The sequence below is a fragment of the Serinus canaria genome, chromosome 1A (genome assembly GCF_022539315.1).
Source record: "Serinus canaria isolate serCan28SL12 chromosome 1A, serCan2020, whole genome shotgun sequence".
Lineage (NCBI taxonomy): Eukaryota > Metazoa > Chordata > Aves > Passeriformes > Fringillidae > Serinus > Serinus canaria.
The window spans coordinates 55,082,674-55,098,316 of NC_066314.1; the positions used below are offsets into that span (position 1 = coordinate 55,082,674).

The window sequence follows — 15,643 nt, forward strand, 5'->3', positions numbered from 1 at the left end:
AAACACACTGAAAAAGTTTTTTAATATGAAATTTTGCTATTTGAAAGAGCTGACTTCTGTCATTCACACCATTTGGAAAATCTGTGAGCCTGGTGCTGCTACTTTATAAGGGGAGGGAAGGATGTTTAATCAAAGCAGAGTTCTGAAAATCCAGCAGTCCAGTTTGTAGCCTTCATATTTTGGAGAATTATCAACTAAACCAGATTTAGTTACCATATTACACCAACAGCAATACATACCAATGCTAAACCAATGTATAAAACTATTCTCTTTAAAAAGAGTAGAGTTTGAGTGCTGACTTGATTGGAAATGAGCTTTCATGGCAGTCCTGACATATTCAGCAAAGTCAAGCAGAGCACCAGCTCTGCTTGACTTTGCTGAATAGCAAAGATATCTTTAGCTGAGCAGAAAAAAATCAGGAGTTTAACAGCTCTTGTATTTATGTTCTGCTCCCCCAGGATCTTCTTTGTATTGTGATTTTAAACCTGCCAACACTTAACAACAAAAAAAAGTGAATGTAGATGCAGGGAAAGTGCACTCCAAGTTCATATTCTCTCAGCATGACCACACAGGGTTGATACACATAAAAATAATCAGTAAGCAACTACCTCCAAAGATGTCAGGACCAAAGTAGTGAATAAGTCCATCCTTATAAACTGGATTATACCCCAAGTGATAAAGTCAGAGGCGACTTGGAGATGAAATTAGCATCTCAACAAGTCAGGAGAAAGACACAAGAGAAACCAGGTAGTTCTACACGTTTGTATATCTGGAGTCACTTTTTGCAACTGCTACAAAAAGCTGCTTCTGCAAGACATAAATCAACAGCTTTGCTGAAAGCATTAAAAAACTCAAAATTCAGAGCCCTGAACCTTTCAAAATTATAATTTTAGTATTTACTATGCTAGACAGATGACTTGAATTTTTACAGTATGTAATTTAGATTTTTGCAATTTAAACAGAGGTGACTTACAACTGAAATATATTCAAATCAGAACATTTTGATTCTTTTAGAACCATTAAAATGGTATCATTTTTGACTTGTAACAGCTTTTTCAAGGACTTGTGATTGGAGTAGAGAAGGCTGTGCAGACCAATAAAACTCTAATGATATGAACCATATCCAAGAACCAATATCTGACACAACTCTAATACTTCAAGTAAAAACCAGCAACTGAAAGCTGTAAGATAGACTCCTAGAAACACTCTCCCATCTTTGATAAGAATCAGAGGTACAATGAACCTTTAGAGCATAATTATTTAATGTAGTTTCTTGTGGAGTCCAAGAGGTAAATCACTCAGCTATGTATCTGCGTTTCAAGGAAAAAGGACCATTTTGAATTATGTTATAGTCTTGATTTCATCTCCAAAGCACAATTTCATTCCGTGATGTAAAATATTTCTGTATTATAGAAATCTTATTCCTGCTCCAAACTGAACACCATCACATATCCTGAAAAGAAACAAACAACAAACAATGTAAGGGATATATAAATTAGTAATGAAATCAAAATCAATTCTCCCTATCCCCAAATTCCAAAGGTTTTAGCTGACAATGGTTTTGTAAAAGAAACGTTTTGAAAATCTGTCATCCATATGGAGCAATTACATTTCCAAATAGAGCCCATAATTTTGAAATTGCTATTATACATTCACATTGCCCACAGAAACAATACTCCTCCTGTATGAAAGACTGAATATCTCACACAATACTCCCGAACAAGAACAGGCCTCCTGAAGCTTTTAATTGCATATTACAATATTTGCTTGATGCAGGATAATTGGTTGCTAACAAATGAATTTGTTCTTCTTTTCTCTTTATAGATAAACTTGTTTTCATTTTTGAAGGAAAGACATTAAACTAGGTTTTAATAAAGACAGCAAATGAGGTATTTATCCAAATCATTTGGGTTTAGAAGGCTTAAGAACACCCCACAAGCTGTTTGAGTGATCACTTCCCCACAAGGAATGAAGCTGCTGCACAGCTATTTGCACGTATCAACAGCTGCTCTCAAGGTAAATGAACTGTGGTACTTGGGAAGCAAAGTCATAACCAAGCTGTGCAACCAAGGTGAATAAAGCGGGCTGGGAAAGCAGCACCGAGATGTCTCTGTTGGAATGGACTAAAAAAACCTACATGGCACAACTGTCTCTGAGAAAGCAGACAGGAGTGCAGGAACCTCTGCAAAGCTGGTGTACCAACCTGTCTCCAGCCTGTACTCCCATGGGGAAGCAGTAGTTGAGCTCGAGCCTGGCAATGTTTCCCAGGCGCAGCACTATTCCTGTGCCGTAGGACCAGCGGATGCACTCTGCCAGCCTCTGCAGGTGCGCCCTCGGACCGTCACCTGCAGTCAAACACCAACAGATGAGCAGCACAGCAAGAGAGCAGAACTAGAATAAAAATACTCTGATTTCAGTTGGATTGTTGGCTGGTCTCTATGTCCCACTATAGCGCTCCTACAAGAAGGTGGAAATTAGTATTAAAGATTTCAATGTCTTTACTGCTCTCTTCCAGTGCCCGAAGGGAGCCCATGGGAAAAATGGAGAGAAACTAAGTGACAAGAGCCTGGAGTAACAGAACAAGGGGGAATGGCTTCAGACTGACAGAGAGGAGGGTTAGTTTGGATATGAGAGAGAAATTCTTCCCTGTGAGGGTGCTGAGGCCCTGGCACAGACTGCCTAGAGAAGCTGTGGCTGCCCCAGCCTGGAACTGTCCAAGGCCCAGTTGGATGTGGCTTGCAGGAACAGGGGATAGTGGAAGGTGACCCTGCCCATGGCAGGTGGGAGAACAAGATGAGCTTTAAGGTCCTTTTCAACCCAAACCCTTCTGGGACTCTATTCTATGATTCAGTGGGTCTCTGCTATTTTTAAGTTGATTGAATTATCTCCCTTCCAAATGGAAGTCACCTTTCTTACATCAAGTGAGGCAGACATCAAATACTACTATATTCTAAAACGGACTGAAATAATATTGAAAAGTCATAGATTAATACACTGAAATGTATCCTGAATTGAGTTAGGGATGGGAGGAAAAAGAGTCCCATCAGCTACCACACCCTCATCTAATGCCACCACTTTTTCTTTAGCTCATCCCAGTAAACACCAGAACCCCACTAAAACACCATCTTCTATTCTCCCTTCAGAATGGTGTAAGATAGCAAGTGTTAGTTACACATTGGTCTGCAAACATCACCTGTTCATAGACACTACCATTACCCTCCTGGCTCTCTTTCCTACAAGTTGTGCTGGAAATTATGGAGAGAGCTAAATAAACTACTGACAATCTGTCAAATATACAAGTTAAAAGCAGCAGGTTTTTGACATGCACCAAAATATATACAGTAAACAAAGTGCCTCTGAATGAACACACACAGAACAACTCTCCTTTTTGCTTTTATATGAAAAGAGGATTTTTTTTATTCTGTTGAGTCTTACCATAGTTGAGATTGCAGAGATTTCCAGCATTAAGGAAGAAATGTGTTCGGAAAAGGTCTCCAAATCCTCCACGGCCAGGCCGGAAAGGGAGAGGGGTGTAGAGATGCAACCCTCCAGCCCAGTAGGCTTCTCCTCCCAAGTAATCACCTGTTTGGGCAAAATGTTGAAATAAAGATTGTAATTTTAATTTACTATGGAACATATTAAAGGAATCACTTGTTAAAGGTACAAAAACACATTCCATAAGTTTATATTACACTTCCACCCTTTACAACTCTTCCCATTTGCTTCTGACTCGCTCTAAACTCACCACTATTAGTTTGAAAAATTAGAACTTCTACATTTCTTTAAACCTTCCAAGGGAAGTATATTTTTCTTCCTTCCCTCACCAGAACAGCCTGAAGCACGACAGTTCATCAGAATTACCTCCTGGCCACCTTTGCAATACTTCCCTCGGTAATAAAAATGGGCAATTGATACAATTGAACGATTCATTTCAAAACAGCAGAATAGAACTGAGGAAGCTCCTAGCACTCCAAACACCTCTGCTGAGCAGATTATCTTTCCCCTAGGCGACCTGAACATAGGCTGTATCAAACAAACTGTTGCTATAACCATGTTTTGGAACTTTTCCAGCTTGAAGATTGCTTACTAATTAAAATGACACACTTGAAGTGTGCAAGTTTGAACACACACATGGTTTATAAAATCAGTAATTAATCACAGCTTAACTAAGAACTGCCTGGCTTTGTCCCATTGTGAACTGATCTGTAAACAACATATCAAAGCCCTAACACTTCTCAAAAGTAGAGAATGAGTAATTATTTTCAGGTTACACAGAGTTTAAGGACTCTCTGTGACACACTAATATGTACAGTATTTTCAGAGGAGGGGGACTTAGAAGTGTCAGACCTTCACTCTGGGGTCCAATGCTGTACATACTGAATCCACGCACACTTGTTGGTCCACCAAGGTAAAACCTAGTGAATACAGATAAATTTAATTTAATGCTTCACTTAAAGGTGACTTTGTAACAGGTTTACTAATGTGATCTTTAAACACCAGCATGAGAAGGCAAAACTTGCTACAGAGTGAACAGAGTCACAATATGGCTTTGTGTCTGAATAAACCTATACCTGTTACAGAATTTTGCAGGTGGTAAATACCATTTTGCAATCAGAAATATGGGCAGGCAGAGCTACTACACAGCAATTTATAAGTTTTTACCAGCCCAATATGAAAATGGCTTGAGTATGAACATGCAATTACAGCTAATTACAAACACTTTATTCTCCTCAGAACTACTACTGTTTTTCTCTTGTGCAGAGTTTTCTATATACAATACACCTCTGTTGACTGGGAAAAATCCCCCAAACATTTAAAAAACTTGCCTGTCAGCTATACTGGATGGCTTGTCTCCAATAGGTACCAGCATTCCACCCCAGAACGATGCTGAAACAACCTTTGGAGAGAAAAACAAGTTGTTTATTAGTACTTATTCCTCAGGCAGAGCTCCCATCAGTCTCCCAGAGCTACAGCTGCTCACATCCTGTGGATATCACACCCTGTATGTCAGATTTGCAACAGGATTTTCAGGAAATTCTTGATGGCTGCCGCCCTCATTCTTTTATGCAGTGCTGTGCCTTGAAAATGTCAATATAGCACATTTGAACCTAATGCTAACTCCACAACAGCTTAAGGGAGCACTCAACCTCATCCAGCACCTCTTATCTTGAGAATTTTCATGTCTTGAATTAAGACAACACTGATGCCATCAATTATTCCTGGCAATTTGAAATCCACAGGAGACTGAGTCCAACAAGCAACTGCCAAAAATGTACAATTATAACCTGTCTGTAAATTAACCTTATAATTACATGAAATCACCTTCTGTGACTCACTATACTGACATCAAATAAACTACAGAGTTATCCTTTATCTATGAAAAGTAATTCTTGCATTTCAAGTCACTGAAATAAATAAATTTAATCACTTGCTTGCTGCCTGTGTGCCAGGTGTCACTGATAGACAGTGACATCTTCTGTCAATATCTTTGGGATAGAAATTATTGTAACCCCTGACTTTTAAATCTTCAGTATGCAAGTTGCTGCTTAATTCCCCATTCAGCTCTGAGAAGAATTTATTGCACTATCTCCTTGTGATAAAAGACTTCTTTCTAAATTCAGTTAGAAATATTCCTGGGATATGTTAAAATTCTTATTACAGTTTTTCAATATTTTATTTCAAAATCCTATTTCCACCTAATACTAAATCAATGCTGTTGAAATCAGCCTTCCCATTTTTCCCAATAATGTTATACACAGGAAACAATTACACGCTATGATATCAAGATGAACAGTTATATAGTCAACATTTCAATTAAAAAGGAAATTAAACCAAGATTATACAGAATATTCATGAAGGTTTAAAGCTTTTAAGTTTTTCAAAAACTTGCAAGGTTTTTCAAAAATCCCTCCTAAGGAAGATCACAAAGAACAGACATGACCAACATCACTTCTGGAAGGAAAATCATTCTTATGGTTAACTGTGAAACAAGTTCTCTCCAAAATTCCCACTTTTCAAGTAATTGTGCACAGCAGGAACATAAAGTTAAAAATACAGACAGTCCATTTTCCAGAAAACAGAATAAAGTTATCTACTCCAGCCATTTTTCACATTTTCATTTTTCTTTTTCCTAATCCATAGTGGAAAATAATCATAAGACATAGGTTTAATAGCCCCCCAAAAAACCTCAGGTCAATTACTAAAATATCTTTAAAAAGTTTACCGAATCCCAGAGAAGTTGCTTATTAAACTGAAATTCAAAATCCTCCTTCAGAAAGCTCACATCTCCACCTGTATAGCCAGCCAATTCCTGCAAAGACATAAATTTACGGAAGTTGCAACAGATATTATATGTTTCTTTCCTCTAAAAATTCAGCATGTCTGCATCAGCACGGGCAGTATTTTTCTTTATAAGAAATACAGAAACACCAGCATGGCGAGGCAGCTGATTTTTGGACTGAGCCAGGCATGAACCTCTGAGCCTCAGAATAATGAGCTGCATTTTTTTCTTTTCCAAATATTAAACCAAACTATTGTTTTCCAAGCCATTTTATAAATGAAGGCAAGATGGAATGGAGGTGGAAAATGCAGCATCCAAAATCAAGAATGTATTTTCCTAGATCTGAGATTTCAACTGGTGAAGAAGAGCATGACATAATTTGTTATTTTCAGCTCTCATGAAGTGACTGAACTAACTCAGTGTTAGAGGCAGGATCTAACATATTACACAGTACCTAAACACTGAATTACAGCCACTTCTCTCACTCACAACAGTCCACTGCTGCTTACTTTTAGTTCCAGTGGCTTTTCAAATCTGCCTCTAAAGCACTAGAGAAATTAATGCTTCTGAAGTATAACGTATACATCAGAAAAGCCAACTTTTAGAAAGGCTCTGACTGTAACAAGAGGGAAAAGCATTTTCTCAGCCAAAATGATACACGCATTTGCCTTGGAGAGTTATTTTTACCCAGTCTTTCATTTTTAACTCTCAGAAATTATGTAAGTAGCAACAGGACTGCAGTCTGGCAATCTGCATTACAGTGTTAAAAAAAAGAAGGCTAATTAATACCCACTGAAAGTGTAGTGCAAATACTGTCAGTGATAGTGTCTCTCAGCTAATAAATAATTTAATGCTGATGAAGAGGCTGTGCTCTTCGACTAATGGCATACAAATGAAAATTTTCCACCATAAAAAAAGTTTGACGATTTTAAAAGGCACACTGGGTAAACAGAAAATTACCAGTCTGCATTGTCTCCTAGTCAATTTTAGATTCATTTCTAACTTTAGACTTTTAAATATGAACATCAATTAGATCAACTAAGACTTATTTGAACACACAGATAAACCCCAATAATAGCACAAGTGATTAAAGCTACCTGATTAATTTTCAGCAAAGCACCTCGTTTTGGCAAGATTGAGGAGTTCCGGGAATCAATTACCATGGCATGCTGAAAAGAAGAAAAATATTTGGGTTAGGTTCTCTTATCTGTTGAATGCCTCAGAGTGACACCATTATTTTCCTTCCCAAACTGTGCAAACAGTGGAAGACAGCTCCAACTAAGATTAATGTAGCTACATGGATTTGGGAACAATATCCCTATAGACTGGCTTTGTTTGACATTTACAGGCCACATGAAATGCATACATTTATATTTTTTGCCCATGGCACACACCAGAAACAGAGCAGCAGCCCAACTGCAACCCACCAATCTGCAAAGAGCTTATCTCCTACAGTTTGTAAGCTGTAAGTGAAAGATGGCAAGTGACCAGAAGCTGGCATCGGGGAGAATGTTTACGAAAGGCTTAGAATGAGGATATTTACTCTTCCTGTCTGTTACAAAACAAAGCAATTCTGCTAAAAGAGATGGCAGGTAAGACAGTGGGAGAACAAGCCAAAGCCTAACAGTCAACTATAATTCTCTTAATTCCCAGTTCTCCCTTTGGGCCTCCTGGGTTACTCCAATGACTGGACACAGCAAAAGATGTCTGAAGGAAAACACATTCCCTCCAAAGAAAAAAAGCTCCTTTGGTATCACTCCTAAGTATGAGATGACTCAAAGTTATGTGTTTTTAAAATATTATTATGAAAAAGCCTTACAGAGAGAGAAGATTTTAGAGAGTGTCCACTTTCCTCTCGAACAGAAAAGGATGCTGTTCTAGCAAGGCAGCCAAGCTCTCTCCACACAACTTCCCACTTCACTGTGTGATTGGTCTTCCAGATGGGAAACTACAATAAAGGATTGAGAAACTCATTAAAACAATTGTTACAAAATTAAAAAAAATATATTTTATATTTGAGCCTATGGCTTTCTTCCCAAACTTCTTGAAACAGAAAGAAACTCTTTTCCATTTCAGAGTTATGCTAATTGTGCTCCAGCCAAGAGAGTTGGATGCACACTAATTAATCCATTCCAAATGAAAAATATCTTGAATTGGGCTGATACAGTAAACTAGGCAATCAGCTGCCTCTCTGAAATGATAATAAAAAAAAAAAAAAAGAAAAAAATACTGGCATTTTTATACAGCCAAAATGAGACTGAATTGTAACAAAAAAATCCAAGATGCACGACCTCTGTAATTTTCAAATCACTGACCTCTTTCAAATAAAGACAAGTCAGCCCTGCGCATGAGTGATTCAATTATTCAAAAAATAAAACAAATATTTCCAAGAGCCCAGCTGAAATGTAAATGAAGCATGTGTTACACTTGTGCTACACTCACATTATAGTCTGCAGATATTCCTCTGTCTGTTTCTCGAAGAGAGCTCCAAGGGAACTGTCCAGTTACTTTGTATACATTAACTGAAAAACTGAAACACAACATTATTGGCAGTTTTGAAAGGGAAACTATTTAAGGTACAGCTCTGAATAACAAAAAAAATTTAAGAAACCAGCTCTGCTACATCATTACCAGACCCTCAGGAAAGAATATAAGCAATTCTTACTCAAGGAAAGATCTTTTAACTGTTTTATATTGCTTCACTAAAAACAGAAGTAGCAAAAAACACATCCCCTACTTTTTTTCAAAGTTTCCAGGCCATGGTTTGAAGAAGGACAGGCCATATGAAGTTTCTTTTGTTCCATAGGAGAACTGGAAGGTCACCTTTTCTGCACGTCCAAGGAGATTTGGGAACTTCAGCCCAAGCACCTAAAGAAAATAAATAAAAAACCCCCAAAACACTAGACAAAAAAACAAAAACCTCCCCACACCATAACATTTTATATTGTTTGCTGCCTTGCATCTAAATCATATGCTGAAGACAGGGACAGCATGAGAATTAGAAATTAAGGTATTTAAAAATACTTGTAACTGAATGTAGTTTTTTTCTTAGTTTTCTCTCTGCAATGGCAGCAAAAGCCAAGTGCAAGCTACAATCAAACATCTAACTTTTACTGCTGTTTAGTAGCTGCTGACTTAATCTGCACTCTCACTGAGATATCAGTAGTGATACTACTTCCAGCAAAATCTCCAAGCCTGTCTCAAAGCCCTGGAGAACAAATCTTTGGCACAACAAGCAGCTGCTCTGCAATTGCAGACTCTCCCACTGATCCTCAGGAAAAATTCCTGTCAGGGAGTGTTCATCAGAACCAAAGCAAGGGAAAATCATCACTATGGAGCCACTTTCTTGTAATTTGGTTTTGAGCACCAAGATCCTTTTGCAACCAGACCTGATGGTGGCACAACACAATTCTACAATTCTCCAGAAACTACTGAAACAGTTTTGCCTATTCTGACACAAATTCCTTGCATCCTTCAGGCAGCTCTTGGCCCTCTGACAGAAAAGATGGAGCAGGTTTCCTCCCAACACAGACACCACCACTGTAATATTGTTGTGTGTACTGTTGGAAAAGAATACTAAAAAACTCCCAAATTCTAACTGGAATTGGGACTGACAGCTGTTGGAAGCAAACCAGTAACATGAGTTTTGTAATGATGGTTATTATACCATAAAAACAAAAGGCTTTTAGTATGAAGTACTAGATTTATAAGCTTCAGCTGAATTTAAGGGATTAGAATAAATAAATCTATTCAACTCTTAAGGAAACACATAATCTTGATTGCCAATATCAGTTTATTACCAGTCATGCTTTTAGAGCATTCACAAATTTTACTTCTCTTTGATAAACTAAGATCAAACAGAAGAGGAAGTTGAGCACAAAAAGAGAAACCCAAGCAGCTTTCAGCCATTTCTGAGCAGCACTGGAAGCAACAGGTAGGATTCCCTGCTGGTTTCCTTCAGGCCAAACATCGTGAACCTGGCTCCTGGCAGAGGAGCTGCATAAGCAGCTCTCAACTCACCCAGTTCCAACTCTCCTTGCACATGCAAAACATCATCACCTGAGTCATGTGGGATCTTACCCAGGTTAAAAATACCCTTAAGAGGAAAAGGATGAGCCCCTTGATCTGGCTTATCCACCAGCCCCAGGCACAGCTGCCCTGTGCAAGTGAGAAGGCAAAAAGGGTGCAGGATGAGCACCTGAAAGCACAAGCTGCTCACAGCAGCACTTCTGGTAAAAGCACATTCACAGACCAGCAGTACAGCTGGTGCTTCCTGGGGCAACTGGCAAATATTGTTCATACAAGATTTTAATCCAATGCATCCTTAATTGAGTCACATGAAAACAAGTCCCAAAGTTTGTAGAATTCATGAAAACCTACAGCCTAGAATAACTGATACCAGGCTAAAAGAGAAACACAAGAAAAATTTCTAAGTCAAATATAAAGCATTTTGACTGAGCAGAAAAATACTTCAAGTATATCTTATAGAAACAAAATGCCAAATTCCTTACTAATCTCTCCAACAGATGAAACATCTTAAATATCAGCAAGAAATAATTCAATAAGTTTCAAGAATTAAAAAACTAACTTGCTGAGCTGGAAGCTACAGCATTGTCCCCCAGCTCAAAATAGGCTTTTGCTGAATGAAAGCCTGGCACAAAGCCTGACAAAGTCTTAGTAAGGTTGGATCAAGTCTAGATCACCAAATTCCTAGCTAGGCTTGAAACTGAAGGTAAGAGGAATACCAAAAAACATTACTAATAATTTGAAGTAATCCATACCATGCTGCCTTCATTGTTGCCAACCATGGTGTTATAGCTCCCAGTTAACCTTCTCAATTCGGTTACCTCAAAGGTCACATCTAAACCATTTGGAAGGGCATCATCTCCTGAAGAATCAATGAAGTGCATGTTATCTCTAAAGAGATATTTTAAAAATTGCAGACAGGAGGTTACTTGAATTATTTGAAAATTGAGTTAAGGCATAATAAAAGTCCATGCTACAAAGGAAAATGGCTTGAGAAAAGGACATTTGGATGTGAGTGCAGAATTTGACTCAATCATAGGATTACTGGCTTTAATTATTTCATGTCAATGTGATGTGTAATACAACAACAGGACACATTTTCAAGCTTTCTCTCACATGTTCCTTGAAACTGTGGATTAAGGAAAGCTTACTGTAATTATTAGAAGTGCTGAAAATTCACTCATGGACATACACATATATGCAAACACATGCAAATAGATTTCCTTCATAGGGATAACTGATGTGGATACATTTGTACCCACAGCACACCCATCTATTCATCTAAAATATATATAAAGGTATACAAGACTAAGTTACACACACAAATAATATCCAACCTATTAAACAGGGAAATATACATTACAGGTATGAATAGATGAGAATAAAGATGAGGATAAATGAAGGAATACATACCTTGGCAGGTATCAATCAGAACATCCACCTGTCTAAATATTCCAAGACGAAGCAACTTCTCACGAGCTTCATGTGATTTCCTCATCACCTACAGCATGAGAAAAGTATCTCAGTCCCAGAATCAGAGGATATTTGGGATGGAAGAGGCTTTTAAGATAATCTAGTTCCTTTGAGTCTTTCAGGTTAACAAAAACTAATGAGGATAAATTAAAATGCAGCTAAGTTGTGAAATATTCACAGATTTTGTATATAAAGACACACATGTTCACATTCAAAACAGAACACAACCACTTTAACACTTTCATCTGCAGAAATATTTAGACCCAGAGCATCTGGCTCAATACCTTCAAACCTTTTGTTAATTGGCTTCCTATTTACTTTAATGGTTAAAACAGTTACTCAAATAGGTTCCAGTAGTTACAACTTATTTAGGGGGCTCCTGTTCTTGACAGAGTTGCCCCATGTCTGAAGGGAGTTGCCCAAAGCAGAAAAAAGAGAAAAAATTTTAATTTTTAAACAACAAGTCTGTTATTCACTGCAACACTTACATCAATGAGATTTTTTGCCTTGAAAACATCAGAGATTTCATACATGATGATATCATCTTTGGTCCGTCCAAGTCCATCGAAGTGCACGTGCTGAACCACCACCTAAACACAACAAATCTTTACGCACAAGTACTGGATTTGCATCTAATAACAAGGACCGAGGTCACCAATGCACAAAAATTATTGTGAAAAACCTTGACGATTCCTAGGGCTAATTCCTGCTAACCTACATCATCAGAAATTACTGCTTTCTAAGGACATAGCTCCCATAAGACAAAAATGAAAGAAAAGAGATGTCTAACGTGAAAGCTAGCACTGGTTGTAGCAGAAGAAACACTGATAGACTGCAGCTGCTGGGGTTTTAGTTATAAATGTTGTATGGACAAAGAAGCAAATGCAGAAATCACACAAGTAATAAGTGCATAAGACAGAATTATGTAGTTAATCATAGTTATTTGCTACTTCTTTCATCCACTATATGTAAGCAAAGAATTAAAAGAAGAAAATTAAACAAGTGTACAAGCCACAAATATTTAAACTCTGTTAAAATCATCATGACCACAGAAACAGAGCAGTTTGAAGTGCAGCTGAAAATCACTGCCATTATGAGGTTTTCTACTTTCATTTTGATACACAATCACCTGAGACAATTTTACTGTAAAAATCACAGCACCTTCCACACTACCCAGTACAAACAGATTGCATTTCCTTTATTTTTCCAATCTTTTCAGTGAACTATAATTTTAGGGGTAAATGTAAAAAAAAAAAAACCTGCTTCAAATAGTTGTCAAGGATTGGAACAGGCTGCCCAGGGCAGTCACCACCCCTGGGGGGACTAAAAACCATGTGGATGTGGCACGTGGGACATGGTTTGTGCTGGACTTGGCAGTGCTGGGATAACAACAAAGACTCTGTCTTAGCTTAGAGATCTTTTCCAACCTAAACAAATCTATGATTCTATACCAGAGTTTGTTAAAGAGACTATGCAGATTATAATAACTCTATCAGAAATATTTGTATGACTCTGTGTATTCATGTATAATACAACAGAAAAATAACAGCAACCTTCTATTACTGCCAATTGCTGAAAAAAACTGCTCTCCAAAAAATTCAGGATTTTGCTCAGCCACTTACATCTTTGTTTTCAAGAATTTCCTGCTTGCTCTCAGGTTCAACTTCAACCAGTTCAGCTTCCTCTCCCAAGGCACCAAAGTCTGGCCCTGCCATTGGAAGAGGCTCCAGACTCTGAAAGCATAAGAGAAAACAGCATTTAATAGGGTACACAGATTTGTGACTGGTGCCTTTTGTAAGCATTGAGCCTGTGGTTCTCAACAACGGGCTCATCCAATCCTAAGGGAAAAAAGCAAGAGAGAACTAAAATGAAAGGAACTACCAGAACACGTGATACCTACCTGCTTGCTGAAATTTTTAATGAAAGCTAAATAGCTTCCACATTGAATGACTTCTGAAAAACACTCTGCATTCTTCCAAAAAATAGCCTGAAGTTTTAAGACAGGCTTTTTTGTGTAAAAAGATTAATTCCAAATTCTTTAAAAAAATCTAAAAGCTCAGGCTGTCACTTCTCTAGTTTGGGTTTTAGGAGGCAGAAGACTATGAATGTGAAACAATAAAATAAAAAGGGTGTTCTCAGAATGTTAGTTTGCTTTGCATGCATTTATTTACCTTTATATTTCAGTATTTCTTTTATTTTTAGCCTTATTCTTTTCAAATATGGCTTGAGAACCTGAGGTTCTGACCATCAGAGCCAAACACTTTAATGAAACACAGCATATACCTGAAAGAGTTCTAAAAGAAGACTTACCAGAATAGCTGCTTTCCTGAATAGTAAATTGCTGTTGCATATCAAAATCCAAAGGAAGACAGACGCTTCTACCACCGCCACAAATTTCAGACAAGTGTAAAACACTGTGGTTTGAACTGCTAGACAATATTGTATCCACACAATATTGTCTAGCAGTTCAAACCACAGATGGACCCAAAACAGAGAATGCAAACAAAAAATCTTGAAACAGAAATTACATTAGTCACAGTATTTACATACTTGAGAGCCTTAACTGCAGGCAGCTCCCTGCAGCTGTTCTTCAGCCTTAAAACTGACCACTTAGACCTCTATCTTTCTTCTTTAAGCACTGCTAGATGGCTTTGGAGCTTTGTGCATCTATTCACGATGATTTCAGGCATGAAGCCCCTCAGCCCTCTCCAAGCAATGCAAGGCTCCAGCCTCCAAGTCTCACCAAGGGCGCTTCTCTTTGCACTGTGTTTTTTCAGCTGCTTGGTTTTGGGTTTTGTTTGGTTTGGGTCGTTTTAATTGTTTTTATTTCCCCAGCCTCGTTCTTGCCAGCCCACCCCCTGGGGAGATCAGCTCTGGGAAAGCCTCAGGAAAGACACAAAAAGACCCAAGTATTCTATAGGGAGAAAATCAATAAGAAATTTATCTCCTTTGTGAGGGTGCTGAGGCCCTGGCACAGGCTGCCCACAGCAGCCGTGGCTGTTCCATTACTGGAAGTGTTCAAGGCCCGGCTGGATGAGGTTGGGAGCAGCCTGAGCTAGTGAAAGGTATCCCAGCCCATGGCAGCGGGGACGTGCCACCACACGACCATAAAGGTCGCTTCCAAGCCGCCAGTATCAATGATTCTATAAAACCCCCAAAAAACAGCTGGGAAGGGAAGACGCTCCCGAGCACCGGCACAGGCTCCGACCCTTTCTCTCTGCCCTGGCCCGACTATACCACAATGGGCGGGCTCGGAAGCACGTAGCGAGTGAGGCGGGACACGGCCCCCGATCGCACCCCCAGCCCCGCTCCCGGCCGCGCCGTGCCCAGCCCGGCCCGAAGGTCGCGGCAGGGAGCGCGGGGCCCTGCGACCTTCGGGCGGCCCCGGTGCGGCTGCCAGGGTCCCACCCCTGGCGGGTCCTGCCCCGGTCGATTCCGAGGGCTCCGGCGCTCACCCTGGCGTGCACGGTGCCCATGGCGGCAGCGGCGGCGCGGGCGCGGCCTCGGCAGCTCCAGAGGACTCGGGGCGCTCAGGGCCGCAGCACGGGGGCGGCCATGACAGGCGGCCCCACCCGGCGCCCATTGGCCGGGACGGCGGAAAGGGGCGGGGCCAGGGGAGCGCTTCCCGGGCCGGAGGTCACCGAAAACCGGGGAATTCAGCCCAAACCCCGGGGACTTCACCCCAGACCCGGGGAATTCACCCCAAACCCGCGGGATTCAGCCCAAACCCCGGGGAATCCACCCTAAACCCGGGGGGTTCGTCTCAAATCCCGGGAATTCAGGCCAAACCCGCGAGATTCACCCCAAACCCAGGGGATTCACTCAAACCCACGAGTTTGTTTCACCCCGAATCCTTTAATTCAC

The 15,643-nt window shown here is 39.7% G+C and overlaps 1 protein-coding gene across 1 annotated transcript; it reads right to left on the reverse strand.

Moving 5' to 3' along the window:
- Positions 1 to 1,240: 1,240 nt before the first annotated feature.
- SAMM50 (SAMM50 sorting and assembly machinery component) lies at positions 1,241 to 15,368 on the reverse strand. Its single transcript, XM_009094078.4, has 15 exons — positions 15,235 to 15,368; positions 13,402 to 13,512; positions 12,268 to 12,369; positions 11,720 to 11,807; positions 11,062 to 11,168; positions 9,018 to 9,148; positions 8,723 to 8,810; positions 8,100 to 8,228; positions 7,378 to 7,449; positions 6,224 to 6,310; positions 4,827 to 4,897; positions 4,348 to 4,415; positions 3,436 to 3,582; positions 2,204 to 2,345; positions 1,241 to 1,453 (listed from the first exon to the last, which is right to left on the reverse strand). The coding sequence occupies exons 1-15, from the start codon at positions 15,253 to 15,255 to the stop codon at positions 1,408 to 1,410; spliced, it is 1,410 nt and encodes a 469-aa protein (XP_009092326.1). The 5' UTR covers positions 15,256 to 15,368; the 3' UTR covers positions 1,241 to 1,407.
- Positions 15,369 to 15,643: the final 275 nt, after the last annotated feature.

Excerpts from the sequence above, each read along its gene's own strand:
- SAMM50 (XM_009094078.4), bottom strand. The coding sequence starts at position 15,255 with ATGGGCACCGTGCACGCCAGG. Across the intron at positions 11,808-12,267 it reads AGGCAAAAAATCTCATTGAT|GTGATGAGGAAATCACATGA; the intron begins GTAAGTGTTGCA and ends CTCATGCTGTAG. Across the intron at positions 7,450-8,099 it reads CTCTAAAATCTTCTCTCTCT|CATGCCATGGTAATTGATTC; the intron begins GTAAGGCTTTTT and ends TCTTCTTTTCAG.